The 25,371-nt window shown below is 31.9% G+C and overlaps 5 protein-coding genes across 6 annotated transcripts; 1 reads left to right on the top strand and 4 right to left on the bottom strand.

The window, feature by feature from the left end:
- The first annotated feature begins 2,437 nt into the window (after window positions 1–2,437).
- LOC124917868 (mannose-1-phosphate guanyltransferase alpha-like) lies at window positions 2,438–5,530 on the top strand. Its single transcript, XM_047458150.1, has 14 exons — window positions 2,438–2,686; window positions 2,864–2,961; window positions 3,081–3,181; window positions 3,250–3,328; window positions 3,425–3,485; window positions 3,556–3,602; window positions 3,687–3,779; window positions 3,860–3,950; window positions 4,285–4,333; window positions 4,424–4,540; window positions 4,614–4,761; window positions 4,831–4,923; window positions 4,991–5,102; window positions 5,208–5,530. Exons 1-14 carry the CDS (start codon window positions 2,629–2,631, stop codon window positions 5,306–5,308), a joined length of 1,248 nt encoding a protein of 415 aa, XP_047314106.1. The 5' UTR covers window positions 2,438–2,628; the 3' UTR covers window positions 5,309–5,530.
- A 695-nt stretch (window positions 5,531–6,225) lies between these two features.
- LOC124917881 (E2F transcription factor-like E2FE) lies at window positions 6,226–8,579 on the bottom strand. 2 transcript variants are annotated; one of them, XM_047458157.1, is made up of 11 exons: window positions 8,394–8,579; window positions 8,220–8,287; window positions 8,082–8,134; window positions 7,905–7,982; window positions 7,766–7,819; window positions 7,548–7,656; window positions 7,399–7,466; window positions 7,253–7,325; window positions 7,098–7,159; window positions 6,625–7,015; window positions 6,226–6,541 (listed from the first exon to the last, which is right to left on the bottom strand). In XM_047458157.1, the coding sequence occupies exons 1-11, from the start codon at window positions 8,483–8,485 to the stop codon at window positions 6,450–6,452; spliced, it is 1,140 nt and encodes a 379-aa protein (XP_047314113.1). In that variant the 5' UTR covers window positions 8,486–8,579; the 3' UTR covers window positions 6,226–6,449. The 2 variants fall into 2 exon arrangements, with proteins under 2 accessions (XP_047314113.1, XP_047314108.1); XM_047458152.1 differs by having other exon boundaries at window positions 7,098–7,171.
- A 1,521-nt stretch (window positions 8,580–10,100) lies between these two features.
- On the bottom strand, window positions 10,101–11,210 carry LOC124912618 (protein PLANT CADMIUM RESISTANCE 7-like). The gene is made up of 5 exons (XM_047453264.1): window positions 11,148–11,210; window positions 10,874–11,072; window positions 10,722–10,793; window positions 10,385–10,597; window positions 10,101–10,210 (listed from the first exon to the last, which is right to left on the bottom strand). Exons 1-5 carry the CDS (start codon window positions 11,208–11,210, stop codon window positions 10,101–10,103), a joined length of 657 nt encoding a protein of 218 aa, XP_047309220.1.
- A 941-nt stretch (window positions 11,211–12,151) lies between these two features.
- On the bottom strand, window positions 12,152–13,023 carry LOC124912629 (protein PLANT CADMIUM RESISTANCE 4-like). Its single transcript, XM_047453276.1, has 4 exons — window positions 12,795–13,023; window positions 12,638–12,709; window positions 12,349–12,561; window positions 12,152–12,246 (listed from the first exon to the last, which is right to left on the bottom strand). The coding sequence occupies exons 1-4, from the start codon at window positions 13,021–13,023 to the stop codon at window positions 12,152–12,154; spliced, it is 609 nt and encodes a 202-aa protein (XP_047309232.1).
- A 725-nt stretch (window positions 13,024–13,748) lies between these two features.
- On the bottom strand, window positions 13,749–18,524 carry LOC124917930. Its single transcript, XM_047458197.1, has 5 exons — window positions 18,416–18,524; window positions 18,071–18,247; window positions 16,896–16,979; window positions 14,501–15,478; window positions 13,749–14,085 (listed from the first exon to the last, which is right to left on the bottom strand). The coding sequence occupies exons 1-5, from the start codon at window positions 18,428–18,430 to the stop codon at window positions 14,053–14,055; spliced, it is 1,287 nt and encodes a 428-aa protein (XP_047314153.1). The 5' UTR covers window positions 18,431–18,524; the 3' UTR covers window positions 13,749–14,052.
- Window positions 18,525–25,371: the final 6,847 nt, after the last annotated feature.

A 25,371-nucleotide genomic window follows, 5' to 3' on the forward strand; every position in this document is an offset into this window, starting at 1 on the left:
TTCAAACTGAAAACACATCCAATAGAGAATCATGAATCATGTATGTAGAATAAAGAAGATGTAACTAAAATTAAAATAAATTCTAGAAAGAGAAATAATAATGAAGATTGAGGAAGAGGAGAGAAAGATGAAGAGATAAAAAATAAAAGATATTTAAAGATATATTTTATTAAAGATAGCGTCTAGAGGGAGGGAAGATAAAAAGGTTTTCAATGAAAAAGAGAAAACTAATGATGACATTAATTAATGATTTCATTAATTAATGATTTCATTAATTAATATATTTTTATTAAATAAATATAATTATATTGTATCGGTTCGGTTCGGTTCGGTTCGGTGCATGTAAATACCATCCCCGCCCCGAACCCCGGTCAACATATTTCGGGTTTTTCCCGATCCGCCCCGATCCCCAGTCAAAGCGGGGAAAAACCATACCAATCGGTTCGGCTCGGTTTCAGCGGGGCGGTTTCAAATTGCCACCCCTAGTGGTAATCGATATGAACCGAACCGATTAGTGCGATTTTTCCTCGCTTTTGATCGGAGATTGGGATGGATCAGGAAAAACTCAAAACATGTTGATCGGAGTTCGAAACGGGGATGATATTTACATGCCCCGTACCGATTCCTAAACCAAAAATATACCATTGTTTTTTTAATAATAATTATTTAAAATAATTAATATATATTTATTTAATGTCATCCTTACTTGTTTTTTACTTAAAAAATCTCTTTATCTTTTCTCATTTAATTAATGACATCACTAAAATTAAATTATTTTTTCTATAATTTATAATTATATGAATTATTTTATTATTTATATTTTTAGGTTTCGATGCACCTTAGGTCCGTAGGGAAGTTCCATCTCGATCGGGGCGAAGATGGTTTATATTTAAAATCTCCGTCGGGATCGGGGCGGAACTGACAGATTCAGGGCGGAGATGGTAATTCGGAACCAATTCCTGTTCTACCCACCTTACAAACAATTTTTCCCAAACTACTCACATTTTCATTCACATTCCCAAACTACCCACCTTTCTCTCTCTAAATCATTAATTAACCTTTTAATTACACATCTCCCACATTAAATTCACTAATTAATTTATTTTATAAATACAAATATATATAATTAAAATTAATAATATATATTAGATAAATAATTTATATAAATATTAAAATAACACATATATTTTATTTTTACTTAATTTTATAAATATAATATATAATTAAAAATAAGCATTATAAATTAAATAATACAAATAAATATTATAAACTAAAACAAAAATCATTACTTACACCTTTAATATTATATATTAAAATAAAATATATTATATTATATAAATATTAAAATAATACATATATTACATTAAATATTAAAATAACACATCTATTTTATTTATACTTAATTTTATAAATATAATATGTATAATTAAAACTAAACCTACTAAATTAAACATCAAAATAAATATTATAAACTAAAATTAAATAAATAACATAAACCTTAAATAAAATAAAATAAACTAAACATTAAAATAAATTACCTAAATCTTAAAATATTTATAAAAGTATTAATTTAAAAAACCTTAAAATTACAATAAACTTTAAAATATACATGTTATTTTAATATTTATGTAATATATGTATTATTTTAATATTTATATAATATAATATATTTTATTTTATTTTAATAAATAATATAATATTAAAATTTTATGTAATGTAATTTATTTTAGTGTATAATATTTTATTTTAGTTTATAATATTTATTTGAATTATACTTATAATGTTTAATTTTAATTATATATATTAAAATATATATATATTTGTATTTATAAAATAAAGTAATTAGTGAATTTAATATGAAAGATTAGTAATTAAAAAGTTGATTAATGATTTAGAGAGAGAAAGGAGGGTGGTTTGGGAATGTGAATGAAAATGTGGGTAATTTGGGAAAAATTATTTGAAAGGTGGGTAGGACAGGAATTGGTTCTGGTAATTCGATTCCCTGAACCGAACCGCATCATTGTCATCTCTAATCTCAAGCTGAAAAATCTGTTTTAGTCACTCGTTATTAAAAAATAAAAATAAAAATAATTTTAAATCTGGTAACTTCATCTACTCTACTGTTAAAAATAGACCAACTCAGACTCGGGGAAATGATCAGTGTTAAACCAATAAGTGGGTATAACACCAGACGAACCACGAACAAAAACAAAATACCAACTCAAATAAGGGTAAACCAAACTTTCAAATTAACCCAATTTTTCATAATTTTCAAAAATAAGTCAAATTGTTGCCTTTTTATTTTACATTTATACCAGTAAATAGTTCGGTTATTAAACTTCGGTCAGATTGGCCAACTGCTGCTGGAGATCCTGTATCTATCTAAAGGAGTAAAGACTCGCCTAAAATTGCCAAATATTATTTATTATCTCAAGTTCACATAAAGTAAGCTCTCACTACATACCCTGTCTCCTTTCGCCGTAATTCACCTCTCCTTTTCCATAACTGTACGATTCAAGCACGTGAAACTTGTCGCTATTCCCCTTATCAACTTCATCTTCTTCATCCAAACCTCCCCACTACTTCCACCTGAGGTGAGATCTCTTATCGTCCTTTCTCTTCTCACCAATGGGTAGCTCCGATGAAAGGGTTGTCGCCGTTATAATGGTCGGTGGGCCTACTAAAGGTACGACATTTACATTCAATTTCAGTTCAATAAGCTCCAACACCTGTTGTTTTGACCTTGCTCTGATTTGTTGTATATTACTTTATCAAGAAACCTCAGATCTGTGTAGTTAATATGATGGGTGTTGATCAAATTAACCCATTTGATGTTGAATTTATATTGATTTATGATGTTCAGGTACTCGGTTTCGACCACTGTCTTTGAATGTTGCAAAACCATTGTTCCCTTTGGCTGGACAGCCTATGGTTCATCATCCAATATCTGCCTGTAAAAGGGTAATTGTGTTTATGTCAATTGTCTAGATTTGAGATAACACGAATTTGAATCTAGTAGGTTTGGTGTTTTTTACTTTTCTGGTCAACTTCCATCCCATAATGTAAGTTTTTCATCTCAGATTCCAAACCTAGCACAAATCTATCTCATTGGTTTCTACGAAGAGAAGGAATTTGCACTATATGTCTCGTCAATTTCTAATGAACTTCGAGTTCCTGTTAGGTTGGTTATAGTCTCTCTTTTTTATTTTTAGTTTTTCAGACTTTTCTTCTGACTGTTATTGATATCAGATACTTGAGAGAGGACAAACCGCATGGATCTGCTGGCGGAATTTACAGCTTCAGAGATCTCATCATGGAAGATAATCCAGTATTTATCTTCTTCGCTAAATTGTTGTTCCTGACAATCTATTTGATATTTATCTTCTTATTGACTGACTTTTCTTCAATGATCATCTGTTGTCAGTCACATATATTCCTGCTGAATTGTGACGTTTGCTGCAGTTTTCCTCTGCCCGAAATGCTTGGTACTACTACGTTATATATTTTTTTGAAACGAGAGTCGAATTCAAACAATTTTTGTTTTTATATCTGTAGATGCACATAGAAGATATGGTGGAATAGGGACAATCCTAGTTATTAAGGTTAAATTCATGTTTTTTCTTCTTGGGGACTTTGTGTTATTTATTTTTTGCTCAAAAGTTAAGGCTCGAGTGACTCATGTGCAGGTCTCAGCCGAGTCAGCCAACCAGTTTGGAGAACTGGTTGCAGATCCTGTTACAAATGAGCTACTTCACTACACAGAGAAACCTGAAACTTTTGTAAGTTGAAAATGTTTTTTTGAGAATTAACCTGACCTGTAATTTGTTACATTATTTTGTCCTAAAATTCTATGTTACAGGTAAGTGATCTAATCAATTGCGGAGTGTATGTGTTCACACCTGATATTTTTGATGCGATTCACAGTGTTTCTACTCAACGGAAAGATAGAGGTCTCACTGTTTGTGATTTTTTATCTCACTTTCTTTGTCAAATAGATAAATGATATTATTGAAGTATTTCTATGATTGTATCTTGTCTAAAATTTGTTTGGCAAGGAATACTCTAAAAATGACTTTTTAGTGATTTTTTACCCACTTGCCCTTCCGCCAACTAATCCAACACTTGCTGCTTCATTATTAGTTTTTCACGGAGAGTGGCAAAACAGGAAACTAAAATATGATGTTGCTTCTGCTTGTTTCAAACTGAACAAGAACAACAATAATAAAAACATATAAATTTATCTATTTCCAACTTCAGTTTACCTATGATGTGTTGTTCTTGCAGCCAACTTAATGCGTGTTTCTAGCTTCGGATCCCTCCAATCAGCAACAAGGTACCAAATTCTTTCGAGTATATTATATTTGAAAACAGTAGAATTTGTTATTGTATTCTTTTACATTCGAAGTTGACATTTTTTTTACAGGAGTCTTCCTTCTGACTTTGTGAGATTGGATCAAGATATATTATCGCCTTTAGCAGGGAAGAAGCAGTTATATACATACGAAACTATGGACTTTTGGGAACAAATCAAAACACCCGGGTAGGTTTAAACAAAAAGTAGGAACATTTGTGTGTAAAAATTCATTACTCAAGTTAATGATGATCATGTGCAGAATGTCTCTAAGATGCTCAGCTTTGTATCTTGCTCAATACCGAATTACTTCTGACCATCTTTTAGCGACTGGCGATGGAACAAGAACTGCTACAATCATCGGTGATGTTTATGTCCATCCATCTGCAAAAGTTCATCCAACTGCCAAGGTAAAAATATCAGATAAACCAATATAAAAGCATCTTTTTTACTTGTTTTAAATATGTAATTTTCTGTAGATTGGTCCAAACGTATCGATTTCAGCAAATGCCCGTGTAGGGGCTGGTGCAAGGCTCATCAGCTGTATTATTCTCGACGATGTTGAAATTGAGGTAATTAACAATAATATATAAATTAACTTATTGACTCAAAAATTGATTTGTTTACCGAATTTTCCAGGAGAATGCAGTTGTGATCCATGCGATTGTTGGATGGAAATCATGTATTGGGAAATGGTCGAGAGTGCAGGGCGAAGGAGACTATAATGCAAAACTTGGGGTTACAATTCTTGGTAAGTATCAGTTCATTATCACGATTGTCTGTCTCATTAATAATAATAATAATAGTTCTTCAGAAAATATTATCATTCTTTATGTGTTTACTTTTAACAAAACAGGTGAAGCTGTATCAGTTGAAGATGAAGTGGTAGTTATAAACAGCATTGTTCTTCCAAACAAGACTCTTAATGTCAGTGTTCAAGAAGAGATAATACTCTGATTAACAAGAAGAAGCAATGGAAAGATCCAATCAAACTCTTAAAACTTTTTGGGTAATGTAATGTCACTAAGATTTCTTCCATATCGAACTTTTTTGGAAAGTCGATAATGTATGTAATTTTGACTGCTTGAAAGACAAATAGGCCTTGTTCAATTATCAGTTATTTTCAAATAAACTTGTGTTCCTTTGGTGTTATAATAAAGTGGGTTATTTGGTTTTTGTAAGTAGTGCTCAAATCTTTGTCTATTTAAATTAATGACTGAATACAAGAGAGTAATAATGCATAGCCTATTATTAATAGTTTTCAAATAATGTCAATCAACCATACCATGTCTTAGCTGAGAAGACCTTTATGTCTAAATCTTTTTTCACTTAAAACCGCAATAAGATCATTGTAACCGGGGTTAAAAGTTTTCTTAATTTCAATAACCAAAACTAAATCTATTATTCAAAGGACAACGGATGAGTTAAAAAAACAAGAAATCAAGAGTTCTAGATAAAAAATAGAAATGAGAAGAGAATACTGCTTGAAACAAAAAAAAATTAAAAATACAATAAGCTAAACTTAATCTTATTCATATATGTAATTAAAAATAAGTTCAGCTTATATATAAATCAAACCCACAAAAGTATTCCGTTACAACTAATCAAATAGAGAAAAAGAAACTTAATAAAATATAATTTGTAAATAACAGAAATTAAAAATTAACAGATTATCAACCATAACTGTCCAAGATTGTAACATAATCATATCATGCCTTGTTTTAGTGTCAGCTAAATTATGTCTCTTTATTGCGGTTTCATTTGCACATTAATGTTTAAAAACAAATAATAATACAGTAAACATAATGTTATTATCACTAGACTACATAATAATTTAGGTATATGTGAACTCATCATTGACAAATGCACAAACATGTTAAACTTCAAAGTCATATGAACAAATGACAAGAAAATAAGTTCCTTTAGAGTTGTCAACATGAAACCTAAAAAACTTGGTAAATCAGATGATTACAAATGAATGTGAAGTGTACAAAAACACTAGCCAGCAATCATATCATCTCTAAGAAGATGCACTTAAACTCAAGCCATCTCTTCACATATTCTTCAGTCACCCAGTTGGGTATTTGTTATCCATCAACTAAGAAACTGTATGCACGTGTTTCTTACCTGAAACTTCACCAAACCACAAGTTCCATGCTTCCATATAGTGACTAAACAGATCGGTAAGAGCTGAAACATCATACCAATAAATCAAACAAAATTTTTCCATCAGAATTGTAAGAAATAGAATTTACTCATCGGTATTTTCTTACCATGATTTTGATATTGAATGGGACGATCAGAAGCCAGTCTCTCCAGTTCACGGATTCTGTACTCACAAGAACTAGGGAACTGATCATCAACTGGAGCAAATGGACCAAACTGGTAAACATTTGAATCCGGCTTCAATTCACCCGTATCAGCAACAGTTTCCAAACTTTTCGATTTCATTTGGGTTAGCTGCTTATCGCTTTTGATAATTTGTTCTGATCCTTCATCAGTTGATACTATCTTGGCTTTCTTGTAGCTGATATTACTGATATCGGTACCAAATAATCTCTTCTTTGAATGTTGTACAAATAAAGGATCAACTCCTTCAGTTTCCATTGCTCCTTGAATTCCCAACCATCTGAAAGCTGGCTTTCTAGTTTCTGGATGATGTGTCTGCCATACAAAGAATGATTAAATTGCAAAAACTTATAGGGTTTCCAAATAAGCTCAAAATATTGTTTATTTATCTTTTTACCTTCTCAATGAAATTCATTGAAGACAAAACATTTGCAATGTCATACAATCTTCTCACTTTAGCTGCAGAATTGTCTTAAAAATATTGTCAATCAGCATTTTCTGTACTTATGTTTTACCTCAATTAAAACTGATAACAATGATACAAAACATTACTTCTCATAAGCGATGGATCACGGGCATCTCCAAGTAGTATTTTGGCTGCTTCATCAAGGGAGATTAAATCTACCTAAAAGAATAGTTACTATTCAATATAAAGGTCTACAACAGATAATGAGCTTACAGTTAAGAACTGAACTTACAGTTGAGCATAGGAATAGCTTGACAAAGTTCCTGGTTAGAAGTCCCAAAGACTTCTCTTTTCTGTTATCTGTTCAAATTATACTTGGATTCATTAGTCTCTCTCTTTTTCGTCGAAAAAGGTTATACATTATATTAAGTTAAATCTCACCTGTTTTTGAAAGTGTGGAATGTTGAGTTAAGAGGATTGTGTTTGCAGTATCCTCTTGACTTGAACCATATGGAATTGACAACCTTTCATCATCTTCATCATCAGATACCTTAAGAATAACAGATTGCAAACATGTTAGTGATCTTTGGGATCTTTTAGCAAACACATGATCAATGAATTGGTTTTATCTACTGAATTCAAAACCCTAATCCACATACTTTACTATGGTTGCTTCCATCTTGTACATTACTGTTCTCCTTAAGACCCTCATCCTATAACCAAGTATAAAGAAGGGTGATCAACACAATTTACAAACAAGATCACAGACACAAATGATAAACCAAACTAAAAAAATACCTTTAGCTCCTGCAAAGCCAAGGGAATCCCTCCAAACCCTAACCAAGAATACCTATTTTTCGCCTTTCTTGCAAGAACCTAATACATAAAGAAATACTTAAATGATTAAAATGGACATGAATTAATTCAACACTACAAACATAGAATGAAGTTGAATTAGAGATCTCATATACATACCCCAACACTCTCAAGAACATTAACTATATCGTAAATCCGTCTCCTTTCAACCCCTGTTCTATTCAAAACCCAAAACAAAATTAGCTACAAATACATTATAAATTCCCAAAAATAAAAGATGGGTAATCTAATGTAGACCTAATTGTGCTGCAGCATCATCAAGTCCAATCGTTTCAACATCTTCTCGATTATACAAGCTCAAAAAACTGTCAAATTCAAATGGGTATGTAAACATTACAGCTATGAGAATCATTTGACACCAAATACACATGCATTCAACAATAAAAACAGATCTAGAGATTGAATGTTTACTTGGTACAAAGTAAACCAAGTGATTTCTGTTTCCTACAGTACGTGAATCTGGACCCTTCTTCGGATGAAGCAGATGTAGAGAATAGCGCCATTTCTGTAATGGATCCAAGATACAACGAAAGAGAAAATAGAGAGAAGAGAACCGTTAAAGACGAGAACTTTGGCGGGCAATTTAAGGTTTTCTGGCGGAGGAGAAATGTTTTTCAAAATTTCAAAACTGGGCGGTGCGTTTATAATAGCTAGCGGGAATCCAAAAAATTTTCTTTCCCTCTCGAGATGCGCGTAAGATTAATCAAATACCCATTTTGTCCTTTATCCTTTACTTAAATGAATGGTTTCAGACGAGGGTAATTTCGTAACTTACTTGACAAACGTTGTTAATAATCAAATTCAGACAAATATATTTTATTATATAATTTACTGTTTTTATTAAAAAATCATAATAATGTAAACTAATTTATATATATTTTTTAAACTAGATACTCTTTGAAAAATTGAGCCAATAATTATACTGGATCTGGGTTTCGAAAAAAAATATTATTTAAAATTTATTTTTTAATATATAATTTAGGTATTGATTTATTTATTTTTAATAATTAAATTCAGACAAATTGTTATATAATTTGACTGTTATGTTAAAAAAAATCTTAATAATGTAAAACTAATTTATATTATTATTTTTTACAAATTAGTTGAGCTAAAAATTATCCGGATCTGGGTTTGGAAAAAAAATTATTTAATTTTTTTTTTAAATATATTATTTAGGTATTGATTTAAATAAAATATATTTTCTTTACACATATATTAATAAATTTAATAATATTATCTTTGTGGCTCAGTATAATATAAATTATTAATTAAAACATTAAGTTTTATATTAAATAATATATCATTAGACTTTATTCACGGTTTAGAATTATAAAAAAATGTAGGTAATTTTTTTATATTTGATATCAAACGTATAATTTAACTATATGAAACTCATTTACATAAAAAAATATATGAAAAAAGTTTTTTTTTTTATAATTCTTAGATCAAACTATAAGAAAATTTTGATGAATATATTTGGCCACTTTTTTATTTATTTTTTACTAGAATCTATGTAATATGCATATCTAAAGAAAATTCATTAAATTTTGGATAATATTCTTTTTTTTTAATAATATCTACAAAATCCAACCAAAAGTTATATTTTTTATTTATGATCAACAAAAAATAATATTCACATATATATGATAAAGTTATTTTCAGAATCTACAAGATATATTACAATTATATATAAATTTAGTAAAGTTTCATTTATGTTTCTATTTTGGATGGATAGTTAAAATTTAATTTTTTTTAAGTAAAACCCGCCAATAATATGTTTAAGTCAATTTATATGTTGAAAAATCATGATATGATAAGAATATTTTTATATTTTTTATTACATTTCTAATTTATCTTTTATTCTACATTAATATTAAACTTAATCATATTTATCAACATAAACCCCATCTCAAAATATTTGAAAACAGAAATTTTGGATTCTAACCAAAAGTAAAATCAATCAAATTGATCTAACCATAGCCATTATTTCGAATTAAAATTTAAACAAGAGATTATTATTAATAAATATTTATGGATTTTAAAAGAAGAAAAAAGAGATTAATCAATCAATAATGATGATCAATATTATTCATATTCATGAAATTAACCATGCATTAATTAATTCATAGTCTGGGATGGTGGTGGATTGATGATCATATTATTCATCGCATCAACTTGTCCATGTAATTGTTCATATTTTCTCGCCATCGCCACATTTCCCGCCCATCCTGTCCAATCGTAGAAAATAAATATATATTGAATTAGGTAATGTAACAAAATATTATCTCAAATCAATCGATATCTATATAACTGTATTTTCAAATAGATTTATGATATTGTATAGTTCAAATTCAAACTCGAACTCAAAATCGAACTTGAAAAAGTGTTGTTTTCCAATGTACCAATAGATGGATCAATTCCCCTTTGATGAAGCTCCCTATAAGCCTGGCAAAGAGCACAATATTCACAACAGAAATGGGTGAGACAATCCGGTGCAGGAGATTCCACCAGTCCGAAAATGTTCCTCAACTTAGTCCTATATGTGCACGACAATATCCATGGTACCCCGACACACGCTGATATCAATCCATACAACATCCCACTTGTTCCGCAGGCTGCATGAATTAATTATTAACCAAACTTATATATTCAAATTAACCAACTCTTTCGATGTAAAATTAGAATAATTTGTTTGTTTTGGATACATGTTTTTGTCACAACCATACTATTTATGCTTACATGTTTGTCCATTGTCGAGAATTTCTGCTATTTGTCCAAAAGTTAAGCATGGAAAACAAAATGTGGCAAGAGCTGCAATAAAAAAACAAATCAACTACAAAAGGATCATGAAATAGATTATAATTGTATGTAGAATGAAATAGTAGTTGTACCGTTGATTGGATCTTGCATGCAATCGAATAATCCGGTTTTCCAAGGTTCATTGAATGAAGGAGGTATAAATGGATATCTTTGCGGCAATATCCAATTATGGTATTTATAATTTATAACTGTTATCGTGTTCTCGTTATTGTTATAAGATGTTACATCGTATGTTGCTGATGTCGTTGCCGGTGGTGGGAATTGCACTGGCTAATGAATTAATGAAATAAAAATAATGAAATAGATAGATTAATGTTTTTAATGAAATTAATTAAGCTTACTAACCTCGGATGGAGTACTAGGATCAATGTTATAATTAGTTGTTTCAGCTTGATCAGGCCGACCCATTTCTCTATCTCTTTATCCGCCTAGTGAATTAATTCATTATATATATAGGCAACTATTAATTTAATCATATTATTAATAAGTAATTATTAATTGTTTCGTTACAAATTAAGTTGATAAGACAATTTAATTCGTTAAACCCAATGTTAACCGACTCTTGACAATATTATACAAGTTTATTTATAGATGAGATTAGCAATCAAGAGTTATAAAATAATATATCAAAATAAATTAAATTAAAAAAAAATTATAGAAGTTTGAGAATTATTCCTTTTCTTTTATTTTCTCAGATTTTTTTTTTTTTTTTCTGTTTTCACATCTCATATCTGAGTTATTTTGTGTTTTTGTTTGTTCTGGTGTCTTTTATTAATTAATTTTTTCTAATTAATTTTTGAATTTTTTAAATCTGAATAATATTATCTTTTGTGAGTCTGTATTATTTTAAATTCTTTAACTCTTTGTTTGTCACATTTTTAGTAGAAAGGAAGAAACAAGTAATTGGATATGGAGTTATTTTTTATATATTAAATAAAAGGTTGTCGAAATTGATATTTATGTATCTTTAAAATAATTGTTATTTTATGTCTACTCTATTTCATTCATGATAGTTAAATATCACCTCTTTAAATTAAGTTATCAAGGTTTTTGTTATTGTAAATTGATCATATAATTTAACATTTAAAAGTTTAATTAATTATTTTAATTTTATAAATATATTTTGTATTGTTTATAAATTAATGTTATATATATATAACTTTAATTTAAAATAATTAAATAAAAAAGAACTCCAACAATTTTTTTGAAATTAAAATAAAATTTGAAACTCCATGATAACAATTAAATTTCATTACAAACAATTGAGAAATGACTCCAATTTCAAACAATTTCAAAATTAATCAAACAGGTGATAGATTATTAGGGTTTTAAATATCTTTATGGATCAATCAACCAATATTCATAGCCTGATGTTGTGGTGGGTTCATGCCAGCCTTCTGCTGCTGCAGTTTCAGCTGCATCCTGGCCACATTCCCTATCCATCCTGTCCTCATAATAATCATCATCATCATGCAATAAAATGTATTGTAATGAACAAATAATTTTTATAATTCCAATATCAAATTCAAATAATAAAAAAAAATACCTATAGAAGGATCAATTCCCCTAAGTTGAAGCTCCCTATAAGCTTGGGAAAGAGCACAAGGTTCAAAGAAGAGATGTGTGATCCAATCAGGTGCAGGGACTTCCACTAATCCATACTTATTCCTTAGTTTCTTTCGATATGTAGATGAATATATGCAAGATAATCCTATGAAACCCGACATAAGTGCATGCAATATTCCACTCGTAGCACAAGCTGCATGCACCAGCACAACCACAAACATTACACACACGGTCAAATTCAAATTCAAATTCAAATTCAAATTGCTTACGAGTTTGGCCATTATCCAAGATCTCTGCAATTTCTCCAAATGTTATGCAAGGGAAGCAACATGTCACAACAGCTGTTGCAAATATAAATAAATTTTCAATATCAAATCAGACATATATAGTTAGAACATATTAATAATATCATCATAAGCTTGTCACCTAGAGTTGGATCATTCATGCAATCGAACAATTCAGCCTTCCAATTCTCCGTGGGAATTCCATTCCGAATCGCATTCACATTAATATTAATGTCAGGAGTCTGATGTCTCATTAATATTGGAGATTCTTGATTATCATTTATTGGTGGGAATTGAACCGCGTCATGAAAACCACCATTCATGTTTTGAGATTCATCGGGATTAACTTCGTGAGGCTCGAGCTGACCCATGTTTTTGATTTCTATGTTTTTTTCTAGATGATCATGTGCTATATATATATGTGTGTGTGCTTTGTACAAAATGTACTTAGTGGGATTCAATAAATCTCTTAGGTGATGGTGGTGTATCATAGAAAATATTATTTTCTTGACCAAGGGAGCATTGACCTTATTAAAGGTCTTTTTTTTAAAAAACTATTTATAAACTATAAATAAATAGAATTTTATTAACAAACTAAATGTCTCAGTTTAATTCTTATTAATTAAAAAAACAAACAGTAATAATTATAAACAAAGGGCATGAGATGAATATAATAAGCTCAACTTGTGAATCTCATGGCTACCATTATCTTCCTACCTCATTTTATTCAATTTGTAAATGACTCCTTATAGTCGACATACCCTTTTTAAAACACATAATAATAGAATGGAAAAGTCTATATATTAAATATATTAACTAATAAAAATACATTTTATTATAAAATAATAATGTTATGAGCAAACTTATGTAAATTTTGAACTCTTATAAGTAAACTAGATTCAACATTCATTAAAAACAATAGATAATCAATTAAGCTTAAATAGTAAACAATCTCAATTTCAAATATATGATATAATTATTGAGATTTTAGAAAAGATATAATTATTGAGATCAAAATAATATATATATAAAAGAAAAGAAATAGAAAAATGGGCAATTAAGTCTAATCGATAGTCTATAAATGTAAAAAAATATCCGGGTTCAAAATCTGACATATTCAACTAAACAAACATTACCGTTACGATGTACTATTATACCAAATTCACAAGGTAATCAAACCGACATGCCTAAATAATAACACAACCACAACAACATTGACGATGCCAACAGAATAAGGAATTCATCATAAATAAACCACAATTGTGCAAAGGTTAACTAACTATATTAACTAACCATTTACCAACTCTAGTAATAGGAAAAAGGGGATTTCCATTTACATTTGGTGTTGTTGTTGAGATTATGTCAAGTTAACCAAACATGTTTGATCACATCACATCACATCACGCCATCTTCATCTCCTCTACCGCATTTTCCTGCACACAAAAGACGTTATTTCTATCAGATATAGTGTTATAAGATACAACTTTACATAGATGAACAAAAACCAAACCCCAAAACTTTGAAATCTGCATTTAAACAAAAATGATAAGAGTTTACGAATGGAGCCATTTGCTGCTTAGTTAATTTCTTAATCATGAGGGAAAACTATAAAGGGTGCAGAGACGGACAATAAATAGGCATCAAATCTGGGAGCTTACATTACACCCTTTTCATCACAATCACTCTTTTGTAATCATGCCAAACCATACATTTTTGTTAGGAAAAAATATTTATCGAAGAGGTTGACTAGTAAAGAAGAATATCTAAAAAATACCCAAAGACAATTAATACGGTATACTTATTGCTCGTGCATGTAAATTAACGCAATAAAAGGAAAATATCGCTGACCTGATGAACAACCTGTGCAACCTGTTGACTGTTTTTGTTCTCTACAAATGTTTCATTATTGCAGCTCAAAGACTCTTTCTTCTGTTTCCTTTGGTATGTGAACTTGATTACCCTACTAGCTACCGACTTCGCCTCCTGTGCATCATGTTTCCCTATCAGATCTGCAGTGCCATCATTTTCTTGCTTAATCAGAAAGACAATATTAGCTGTTTCAGCTTTAGACTTTTCGTCGATTACAGCAACTTTGGCATCCACTTGATTAACAGCATGGTTTGCCTCATCAGACACAGAAGAAGCTTGTTCTATTATCATGGCCTGTTCAGCAAGGAATCTTAGTGAGGATGTTTTTGGTTTCCTGTAAGTTCTTTTCCCTTTCCTAGTGGACCTAATTCGCACTATGTCTTTCCTTTTGTTTGCTTTTTTACAATCCTCCACAGCTTCTTCGTTATTTGGTCTCGCCACTTCCCTGTCTATAATGTCTGTTGGATTACGAAACCATAACTCCCCAGCCATGATCTTCTCTTCAAATGCTAGAATTCGTTGAGTTCGACGATTTCTGAAAGGCTCTGATACATTGCTTTTCACTTCAATGACAGGTAAAGTAGGTTTATTTGAATCATTTTCGTCGATAGACCTATTTAATGAAGAGGAAGCTAGGTCTTTTGTCTGCGCGACAATTTCAGACAGTATAGAATCGGAAGCAGTTTTCTCACAGGCTCCTTGAACTTTTACGGCTGGATCCTCAGACGCAGAACCTGGCAGGGTTATGCTGTTTGTCAGAGATTTATCTTCCAGACCAAATGAATTTAACTTCTCCAGATAATCCAGGTTAGAAATTTTTGCTCTCTTCAAATGAGCCTGCAAAATTGGAATCTCTTCCCTAAGGTCCTTTACTATGTCTTCAGCTTCTTGAAGCTGTGCCTCAAGTTCTTCAATTTTGCTATGTTGATTAAAGGCCGTCACATGGCTTTCATAAATCTGAAAAGTTTGACAAGTTTATTAGGATAATAGTAATGATAAATAGATACAAAAAAGTAACTAGGTAAGGTACAAATTTATCTGCATTATGATGTTACCTTTAACCTGCATGAATGCACTTATGGGTAATAAATGTGATAAAAAGAATACAAGGTAAGGCGAGAGAATATAACCATAGATTTTCATCTGCATTATAAATTCTCTAAATTCATTCCTGATTTGTATGTCCAAGTATGCATGGAAAGTATAAAATATACATATCAAATAACTAGGAATGTGATTCAAATGTAGATTATTTTTTATAAACAATCAGAAAAATCAATTAAAAATGTGTCTTTTGAGCAACACCGACGAAGTTAAAGTTTAACAGAAACTGCAAGAAAGAAACAGAAAACCAAAAAACAAACAAAACATGTGAACTGGGACTTCTTTCTTTACATCCTGAAAAGGATGGATTTCGGAGAGAATGGAGGAAGCGGATCAAAACATGTATTGATGAACTGAGGTTTTCTATTATCATCAATGGAGAAGTCACTGGATTCTTCAATAGCTCAAGAGGCATAAGACAAGGCAACCCATTATATCCTCTACTTTTCACCATTGTCATGGATGCACGCGAATGATCTTTGAGAAAGCAGTTAGTTTGGGCATGTTATTGGGAATCAATGTGGGATTATGAGGTGACCCTATAGGATTTCCCACCTTCTCTTTGCAAACGGTACACTTTGTTTTGCCAGAGCGACAGTTGAGAACATCCCACCATTTACTTAGATTCCCTAATTCTTTCTATAGCCATCTACATCCCTTATTTTTCTATTTTATTTATTGATTCTATAAATATTTCTCAACACTTTTTTCTTCTGGAATTCATTAGGGCCAAGGATGCATTTACATATATATATATATATATATATATATATATATATATATATATATATATATATATATATATATATATATATTAGAAGGGAAAACTTGATTTACAGTACATTATACAAATTAGAACATGTTAAAGTACATGAGATCATTAGTTTAGGCAGGCCATTCAGTACAAAGTCTTTTAGAGTATATATTATACAAGTGAGAAACATTACCTTGGAATAACGATTGACATGGAGACAAATGTATTTAAAAAGGTCCTACAATTGTATGCTAAAACTAAGGGTCGTAGTAAAAGCAAAATTTTGAGATTTGGGATAGAAAATAACTACGTATAAAGACTTTTCTATAGTGTGAGTATTTATCTACCAAAAAATCTAAAAATCCCATGTTACCTTAATCAGACTAGGTTCTTTTCAGCATTTACTGAGAGCTTTAAAAAGCAAATTCCACATTACAAGTAAATCCTTTAATAAGAGCACGGTTGGTGTTATAGTGCTCCATAATTATTGAAAAATGATAGAACTATATTTCTTACAAAATTTTCCGCTTCTTGGAGCTGCAACGTGAGCTCCTCAATCTTTCTTTGCTGATCTGAAGATATCTTCTCTGCTTCATAAACCTAAAATACAACAGCTAGCTTGGTGATTACTATAGCCATGAAAATGAAGCTCAACGTAAGTCAATGAAAATAGATTAAATGCAGATAGTCTAGAAAGCTAATTGATATAATGTGCATATTCAGAATATCATGCACCCTACAGATTTGTTGACGAAAAGAATCCATGAACACGTCATTGAATTTGAGTACCTCTTTGCATTTAAAGTTTGATGAACGCTGATAACATCAGATATCTTGTGTACATATAGTTAATACAATTGCTTATGATAATATAGTTAAAATATAAAAACAAATAAAAGATCCCTTTGTAACTTAAGAAAAATGTTAATCAATAACATTCATCCCATAATATCATTAGAGATGTTTCTGCATTATGTTGTGGAGACGTCGGCTACAAGTTTCTTGATATTTCATCCAACGATAACATGAAAATATGCTTTTGTTTATCATTCTTAAATGTAAGAACTTACGTGTTAAAATAATATTATTTTGTAACCTAAAAACACAAAATAAAGCCATGAAAAAAAAATTCAAATACAAAAAGTGGATCACAAACTAGCTAGTAAATTCGTTACCAAGTGAAGTGTATTTACATTCGATCACAAATTTTTATACCAAATGAAAAGAACATTCACTTTTAAGATTAACTTTTGTCGTTTTCTAATGAAAATAGAAATTGCGACACCAGTTTCCAAATAGTCTCCAAGCTGTATATAAAACCAGCACAATAAAAAATAGAGCAGAATTAACCATACCAATGATGGAAGAAAAGTAGATAACAAGCACTTGGAGAGAAAATGGAGGAAAATGAAAAAACATATCAAAATCTCCATACATTAGGACATAGTATTAACCACTTGGAGAAATTGAACAATAAAGTTGATGGGTCTAAAGTACATTGTCAATACATCTATCCTTAGGTTAAAACACAGTAAATGAAACAATCAACTCAAAACAGACCTAGAATAATCTAAACAACACATGAATAAAAACCCATAAAGAAATTCATCAATTTATATCAATCACCAATCAATCCAAAAGAAACAAGATGAAAAAGTAAAAACCCATTTGAACAAATTAACAGGGTTTACCTTAGAATCCATCACTCGTTTGAGCTGAAGCAGTGTCTGAACACCTTGTTCACGAGCAACATTAAGCTCGTGCTGAAAATGTGCAGCTTTTCGTTCAGATACCATAATCCTACTCGATGCATCTTTCACCGTGTTCATGATGACATCGGCGTAAGCCTTCTTCAGCTCGATCAATCCCTGATAGAAGTATCGTAACCATCAAAAGAGAAAAAATGAAAAAGATACAGCACAGAACGATATGAAAGTTGTTTTTCTTAACAGATGGAGATTAGTAGGTGGGGATTGAGGTTGCTTCGTGGGTGAAGATGGAGATGATAATCGAATTTGAGGGTAGATAATTCTTACCAAGTCCACGTCCATGGCTGTTGTTGTTGTTGTCGTTCTTCAGCGAGCGTTGTTTTCGTAAACAGAGAGAGTGAGAGAAGAAAGGAGTGAAAGGAAGGAAGGGGTTTTCACCCTTTTTTTATTCTTTCTTTTTATGGACTTCATGTTTAAATAGAATACTAGATTACCCAAACATTGCCTATTGTTTAGTCAAATATTCATATGGGTACTTACATTTTTGTTGTTTTCAAATAAGTTATTAAGTCTAAAATTATTTCAAATCTGACATCCTTGGATGAAAGGTAATTCGCTTCATATATAATATATATATATATATATTTTTTAAAGAGTGATAGAGAGAATAATGTGTCACTGTATCAACATTCGGATATGCTGTCTCATAGGAGAGAAAAGAGTGGAGAGAGGAAAGAGAAAATTAAATCTTAAAATAAAATGTTATATATATAATTTTTTAGGGTTTAAGATTTAAGATTTATGGTTTATAATTTAGGGTTTAAAGTTTAAAATTTAGGATTTATGGTTTATTTTATATATATAATTTTTTTATTGGTCTAATTTATAAAAATTACACCGTTTTGATAAATGAGACAGCAATGGACAACTCACTTAGGACAGCAATCCTCTTCCCTGTATCACTTGAAAAATAGAAATTTTTTTTATTTTTTGGCCAATCAGATTGCGCCACGTCATCCCTTTTCCAATTATTTCTCTTTTTTATTGAGAGAAATGATTGAATAAGAAAATTTGTAGAAAGGAATGATGTGACGCAATCTGATTGGTTGAATTTTTTTTATTCTCTTTCTTCTCACAATTTTTTATTTTTTCAACTAATGAAATGTGATGTCATTCATTCCTTTTATTATTCTCTCTCCTATTTTTCATTCTCTCATTTTATTATTATTTAAGGTTTATACAATATTATATAATAATACTTGTGTAAGTATATCGACAAAAACAATATAAAAATATATGGGTGTTTACCTTGTTACAAAACATATTCAAAACACAACGAGATTAAAATTTGATAGCAATAATGAAAATATAAATAAAATATATTTACAAACTAACAAAGATAATATAAAATTTAACATTAACTAGTTCAGATATACTAAAAAAGATCAATGAGTTCATGACCGTCTTCACCGGTCTTTCAAAAGTCGTATTACCATAATAATAGCGTCACCGAGTAAACGCATGACTCAGAAGACTCAGAAGATGGTCACTAAAGGTGTTTATTTCAAGTAACTAATTCACTAGTTTATTATAAAAAAAGACAATTGAAAACGCCTAGAGTTGAAATTTGAGTACATTTTAAAGAACAAATGTTATTAAATTTGTTATATATATATATATATAAATAAAGTAAATTTCAAAATAAATTTTATTCTAAATTAATACCTTTTAAAACCAAAATAATATTTTAAGTAAATTAAAAAAAAATCTTTCAAACCAAGCTAAGGTTAGTTTCAAACAAAATATCCATCAAATATCACTGGTGAAAAAGGGGTCAAAACCGAGAGTAAAAACTCTCGGTTTTGACCCTATAACTTTCGGTAAAGACACCTTACCGAAGGTTTTAGTAACTCTCGCCATCCCTCAGTATTGACTCTCTCGGTTTTTCCACAAAAAGAAAAACCGAGAGTTATATGAAAACTTTCGGTTTTTCTCTTTGTGGAAAAACTTTCGGTTTTTCTCTTTGTGGAAAAACCGAGGGTTTTACAAATAACTTTCGGTTTTTCTCTTTGTGGAAAAACCGAGGGTTTTAGAAATAACTTTCGGTTTTCTCTTTGTGGAAAAACCGAGGGTTTTACAAATAACTTTCGGTTTTTCTCTTTTGTGGAAAAACCGTGGGTTTTAGAAAGAACTTTCGGTTTTTCTCTTTGTGGAAAAACCGAGAGTTTTCATATAACTCTCGGTTTTCTCCTTTTGAAGAAAACCGAGAGTTTTGTAATAACTCTCGGTTTTTCTCTTTTGGGTAAAAACCGAGGGTTTGTCATATAACTCTCGGTTTTCTCTTTGGGTAAAAACCGAGAGTTTTCTAATATCTCTCGGTTTTTCCATTTGAAGAAAAACCGAGAGATTTCAATATTACTTTCGGTTTTTTCCCGTAAATTTTTAAAAACGTGCGGATTATTTTGCTCGCAACCAAAACCTGTTCAGCCAAACCAATATATCAATGATAAAAGAAATGCAACATACATACATTAAACGATCACATTAATTGATCATCAACATTACAAAATTCGAAACCAAACTAATATTCCGAACAATCTGTTATAAATTCAACTACTAATGAAAACATGTTCATAATCGAAACAACCTTAGCTTGTGGGGGGAGGAGGTGGTTGTTGCCTCATAAACAGTTCGAATCTCTCCATTCTTGCGTTCATCTCTAATTTCTCCCTCTCCATTCTCTCGTTCATCTCTAACTTCTCCCTCTCCATTCTTGTCACCATTTCTTCCTTTGCCGCTTCCATTTCTTCCATTTTGCGCCTTCTTTCTTCATCCCTCTTCTCCAGTTCCTCCAGCTTGAGCTTCATTATTTGATTCTCTTCTAACAATCGCTCATTGTTTCGCTGTGAACTGTTTCCACTTCGACGATCCTCACAAAAGTGTGTGGGCCGGACGCCTGATCTCATTCCGAACACTACCCCGTGTTTTTGTTGTCCGAACACCCTCTCCGTCAATTCAAAATCTGATATTCCCGGTTCGTTACTAACAACCTCCTCCATCTCAACCTGCACAATTCAAATAAAATATAATTTATCTAATAAAAAACTAGGCATATTCAATTCACTTACAATTTTCTCTTGCACGTGTTCGTCCAGGACGGGTGTTGGGTTTTCTTTTGTCGGTTTAGGGGTACGGGTCCTCTTGAATACTTCAATTACAGACGGTGCCCGTCCCATTTCAATCGCCTGTTGAAATAAATGATTTATATAATTAATAACAATCTTTAGATTAAGTTATTACAAATAATGTACTTACCAACTCGTCTTCAATTTGTGCAAACGGTCTACTTCCCGTTCGATGCGGGAATTTCAAGTTCTTCATGTTCTTCATATTTGTAGAACTGTTTCTCTGTATTTGAAAAAAAAATGAAGTTAGATTAATTAATATCAACTTTTATTTGAATTATGAAACCATACCTTAAATGTTTCTGTGAAGAAATGGTTGCGACACACAAACTCCCAATCATCTCGATCGTAGTCCGGTGGAGGATTAGCCAGTACCGCCGCCTCGTCTCCTTTGTGGATGCGGATATATGTCTTGTTCAAATCCGACCGCCATCTATCCCATATCTGATTGGCGTGTCCCAATCCGGTCTTTCGGAAAGACTCAATATCACCATTAGTGGCTTCAAACGGATCCTGAAAAAAATAACATCCGAATGTTAAAAATAATTATTTAATGACGTAACGTATAATCAAGTAATAAGTATTACCTTGATAGCAGTCCACAGTGAATCCAATTGATCTGCACTTAAAGCCTTCCACTTTAGAAGACGGTGTGAGACAGCTGCGGGGTCCCGGATAATCGACCCCACATGTCTAGACCACCGTGTTCTTCCCACGTCTGTACCGCCTGGCCTCCCATCCTTCTCCCTAAACGTAAGAGGAATCCTTGTCCCCGCTAACCTCTTAGACAGCGCAATATTCTTGTTCTTCCCCCGTCTCTTGCGGGCAGAAGATTCTTCAAAATTATCAAAATCATAATTAGATATGTCAATCAATTTAAACACTAACTAATTTGTAAACGAGTTACCTGTCGATGATGGGTCGGGAGTGGTCCCGTGCTCCTCCTCGCCATCCTGCTCCCCGATATGCTCCTCGAGACCCTCGTCTACGAGACCCTCGTCTTCAGCTTCATCGCTATGCACCATATCAGCGAATGTGCTCTCTATAAACTCTTGTAGCTCACTAGCCTCAACATCCTCGTCTGTTGGGGGAGGCGCAGTAGCTATCGGGACCACAACAATCGGTGGTTGGTCTCTAGAAGACGATCCTCGAAGCTTTAACGACTCGGATTGGGCAAGTAGGTTTTGGTAGCTTTTATCCAATTTCTTGGGTGTCTTCCTTATACTCTTCCAAGTTGTTTTAGGACCTTCAGACATTCTTAATTCACACCATTAATAAAATTGAGTGAATAATTGAAATAAATTATTAATAAAAATGAATATAAAGTTAAAAATATAAATCTACCTAATTAATTAATCTGAACTATATGTTTGTAAACCGCGGTTTTATTTTTGTCACAATCTTCCAACCGGGTCGGGCTGACATATCAGGGCCGTAGAATACTTGTTTTGCTTGACTTGCCAATTTATACGGGTCTTGACTTTGGGTTTTCAAAATTCGGTTTACATTTACTCTTACGAAGCCATATTTATTCACTTTCACTCCTAGTTCCCCCGAGTGTGTATCAAACCACTTACACTTGAATAAAACAACTCGTTTGTGAGAATAATATTGTACTTTGATTATATCCGTCAAAACTCCGTAGTATGACATAGTTTCAGATCCGTTGTACCCCTCAACAACCACCCCACTATTTTGAGTTGTCAAACCTTCGTCGTGTTTTTCTGTACAGAATTTGAATCTGTTTACTTTACACCAAACATACATAGACGAGTACATACTTGGACCTTCTCCTAAGATCTTGAGGTCTCTTGATATGTCGTTAATTTCTGCTAAATGGGCGACCTATATATGTATCCGAAATGAAGTTGTTAATATGAATAAAAAGAGTTAGGATATATGGTTTATAAATTACTCACTCGATGCTTGAAATATGCGGCAAACGTTTCTCCACTGGACTCGTTGTTATAATCTCTGCAAATAGATCGAATATTAAATAGCATACTCTTTAATGCTAATTAGTAACAACAACATCGAATCTTACATGTAAAAGGTTCTGCTTCGGGACAATTTTTCAAAATGTAAGAATGAACTGTCACTCGATCGATATAATCCAAGTTGTATACTTTTCCGTTAGATAGGTCTTCCAACGATGCAAATATTGAAATGCCCGAGATTTCAGGTTGTGCATTTTCTTGCTCTTGTTCCTCCATATATCTGGCACATAAACTAATACTCTCATTAACAAGATAACTCTCGCTTATAGAGGCTTCAGGGTGGTTATTATTCCTCAAATATCTTTTCATTGTACCCATGTAATGTTCGAACGGATACATCCATCGATACTGAACAGGTCCTCCAAGCAAAGCCTCAAAGGACAAGTGAACCGGGAGATGCATCATGATGTCGAAGATTGACGGCGGAAAAATCATTTCGAATTTGCAAAGTGTCAATGTAATATCCATGTACAATTGTTCGAGGTCCTCTTGAATCAACTCTTTGAAGCACATCAACCGAAAGAAACGAGACAAATTTACTAACGCATCATACACATTATCTGGAAGTAATCCACGAGTTGCTAAAGGAATAAGATATTCCAATAAAATGTGACAATCATGACTCTTTAATCCCGAAATCTTTTTCTCTTCCAAATTTACACAACCGCCGATATTTGAGCAAAACCCATCAGGCAACTTGAGATCTTTCAAGAAGTTACAAAGCCGTTTTTTATTTTCGGATGTCAAAGTGAAAGGCGCTTCTGGATAATGAACAACTCCTTCATCATTTATAGGATGTAACCATGATTTTATGCCTAAGAGTTATAAGTCTTTACGGGCTTTAGGACCATCCTTAGTCTTCTCTTTCACATTCATTATTGTTCCCAACACGCTATCACAAATATTTTTCTCAATATGCATCACATCCAAATTATGTCTCAATAATAGCGATTTCCAATAAGGCAGACGGAAGAAAATGCTAAGTTTGTTCCAATTGTCTCCCCGCGTTTCATGATATATCTTGGTTCTCTTGCTCAGATCCGCACTAAGAATTATGTCTTCTAGGTCTCGTGCTTGCGCGTAATATTCTTGCCCCGTTAACAATCTAGGGGGATCTCTATAATCAGTTCGACCATCAAACGACTCTTTATCCCTTCTGTATTTGTTCTTCGGTGGAAGGAAACGTCTATGACCCAAGTAACATTGTTTGGAACCATGAACCAATCGAAGGGATACCGTGTCGTTGTTACAACAAGGACAAGCGAATTTACCTTTCGTACTCCAGCCTGATAAATTCGCGTATGCGGGAAAGTCGTTAATGGTCCACAACAACGCCGCTCGCATGTTAAAGTATTGCGAGGTGTGTGCATCAAACGTTTTCACACCTGTTTGCCACAGTTCATGCAACTCTTCGATCAATGACTAGAGAAATATGTCAATTGCATCTCCCGGACTCTTTGGACCCGGAATTAACATAGATAAGATGAAATTGCTAGAATCCATGCAAGTCGTGGGTGACACATTATAAGGAACGAGAATAACCGGCCAAACACTGTATGATTTTTTCCCATTTGCAAATGGCTGAAACCCATCGCTTGATAAACCCAGTCTTACGTTTCGAGATTCTGAAGCAAAATCTGTATAATTTTCATCAAACGTCTTCCAAGTTAAGGAATCAGCGGGATGTCTCAACGTATCACTATCAACTCTTCCTTCTTTATGCCATCTCATCATTGGAGCCGTTTTTGAGGACATGTATAGTCTTTGCAGTCTTGGTATTAAAGGGAAATATCTCAACACCTTTTTTGGAATGAATTTCCCGTTTTGCTTCTCCCGAACTGTCCCACTTGTTTGGTCGACTTTCCATCTTGAAAGACCGCAAACTCTGCAAGAATCTTCATTTATGTCGTCCTTCCAAAATAGCATACAGTTGTTCTTACATGCGTCTATCTTGTCATATTTTAGCCCGATATCAGTAATGAATTTTTTACTTTCGTAGTATGAGTTTGGCAATTGAGCGTCAATCGGTAATATGTAGTCTTTAAGTAGACGCAGCAACATATCGAACGAAGAATCCGTCCATTGACATACATTTTTTATG

Source organism: Impatiens glandulifera, chromosome 1 (assembly GCF_907164915.1).
Source record: "Impatiens glandulifera chromosome 1, dImpGla2.1, whole genome shotgun sequence".
In the NCBI taxonomy this organism is placed as follows: Eukaryota; Viridiplantae; Streptophyta; class Magnoliopsida; order Ericales; family Balsaminaceae; genus Impatiens; species Impatiens glandulifera.

Bases quoted from the DNA above. Each gene is read 5' to 3' on its own strand.
- LOC124912618 (XM_047453264.1), bottom strand. From the start codon at position 11,210: ATGGGTCGGCCTGATCAAGCTGAAACAACTAATTATAACATTGATCCT. The intron at 11,073-11,147 runs GTTAGTAAGCTT...TTAATTCATTAG, and splicing joins ATCCTAGTACTCCATCCGAG to CCAGTGCAATTCCCACCACC. The intron at 10,598-10,721 runs GTAAGCATAAAT...TAATTCATGCAG, and splicing joins TCTCGACAATGGACAAACAT to CCTGCGGAACAAGTGGGATG.
- LOC124917881 (XM_047458152.1), bottom strand. From the start codon at position 8,485: ATGGCGCTATTCTCTACATCTGCTTCATCCGAAGAAGGGTCCAGATTC. The intron at 7,657-7,765 runs GTATGTGGATTA...GTTATTCTTAAG, and splicing joins ATGGAAGCAACCATAGTAAA to GTATCTGATGATGAAGATGA. The intron at 7,326-7,398 runs GTAAGTTCAGTT...CTATTCTTTTAG, and splicing joins AGCTATTCCTATGCTCAACT to GTAGATTTAATCTCCCTTGA.
- LOC124912629 (XM_047453276.1), bottom strand. From the start codon at position 13,023: ATGGGTCAGCTCGAGCCTCACGAAGTTAATCCCGATGAATCTCAAAAC. The intron at 12,710-12,794 runs GTGACAAGCTTA...TATTTGCAACAG, and splicing joins CATGAATGATCCAACTCTAG to CTGTTGTGACATGTTGCTTC. The intron at 12,562-12,637 runs GTAAGCAATTTG...TGGTGCATGCAG, and splicing joins CTTGGATAATGGCCAAACTC to CTTGTGCTACGAGTGGAATA.
- LOC124917930 (XM_047458197.1), bottom strand. The intron at 15,479-16,895 runs GTAAGAAATATA...CAAACTTTTCAG, and splicing joins TCCAAGAAGCGGAAAATTTT to ATTTATGAAAGCCATGTGAC. The intron at 14,086-14,500 runs GTCAGCGATATT...TTTTGTGTGCAG, and splicing joins TTGCACAGGTTGTTCATCAG to GAAAATGCGGTAGAGGAGAT.
- LOC124917868 (XM_047458150.1), top strand. From the start codon at position 2,629: ATGGGTAGCTCCGATGAAAGGGTTGTCGCCGTTATAATGGTCGGTGGG. The intron at 2,687-2,863 runs GTACGACATTTA...TATGATGTTCAG, and splicing joins GGTCGGTGGGCCTACTAAAG to GTACTCGGTTTCGACCACTG. The intron at 4,762-4,830 runs GTAAAAATATCA...AATTTTCTGTAG, and splicing joins AAGTTCATCCAACTGCCAAG to ATTGGTCCAAACGTATCGAT.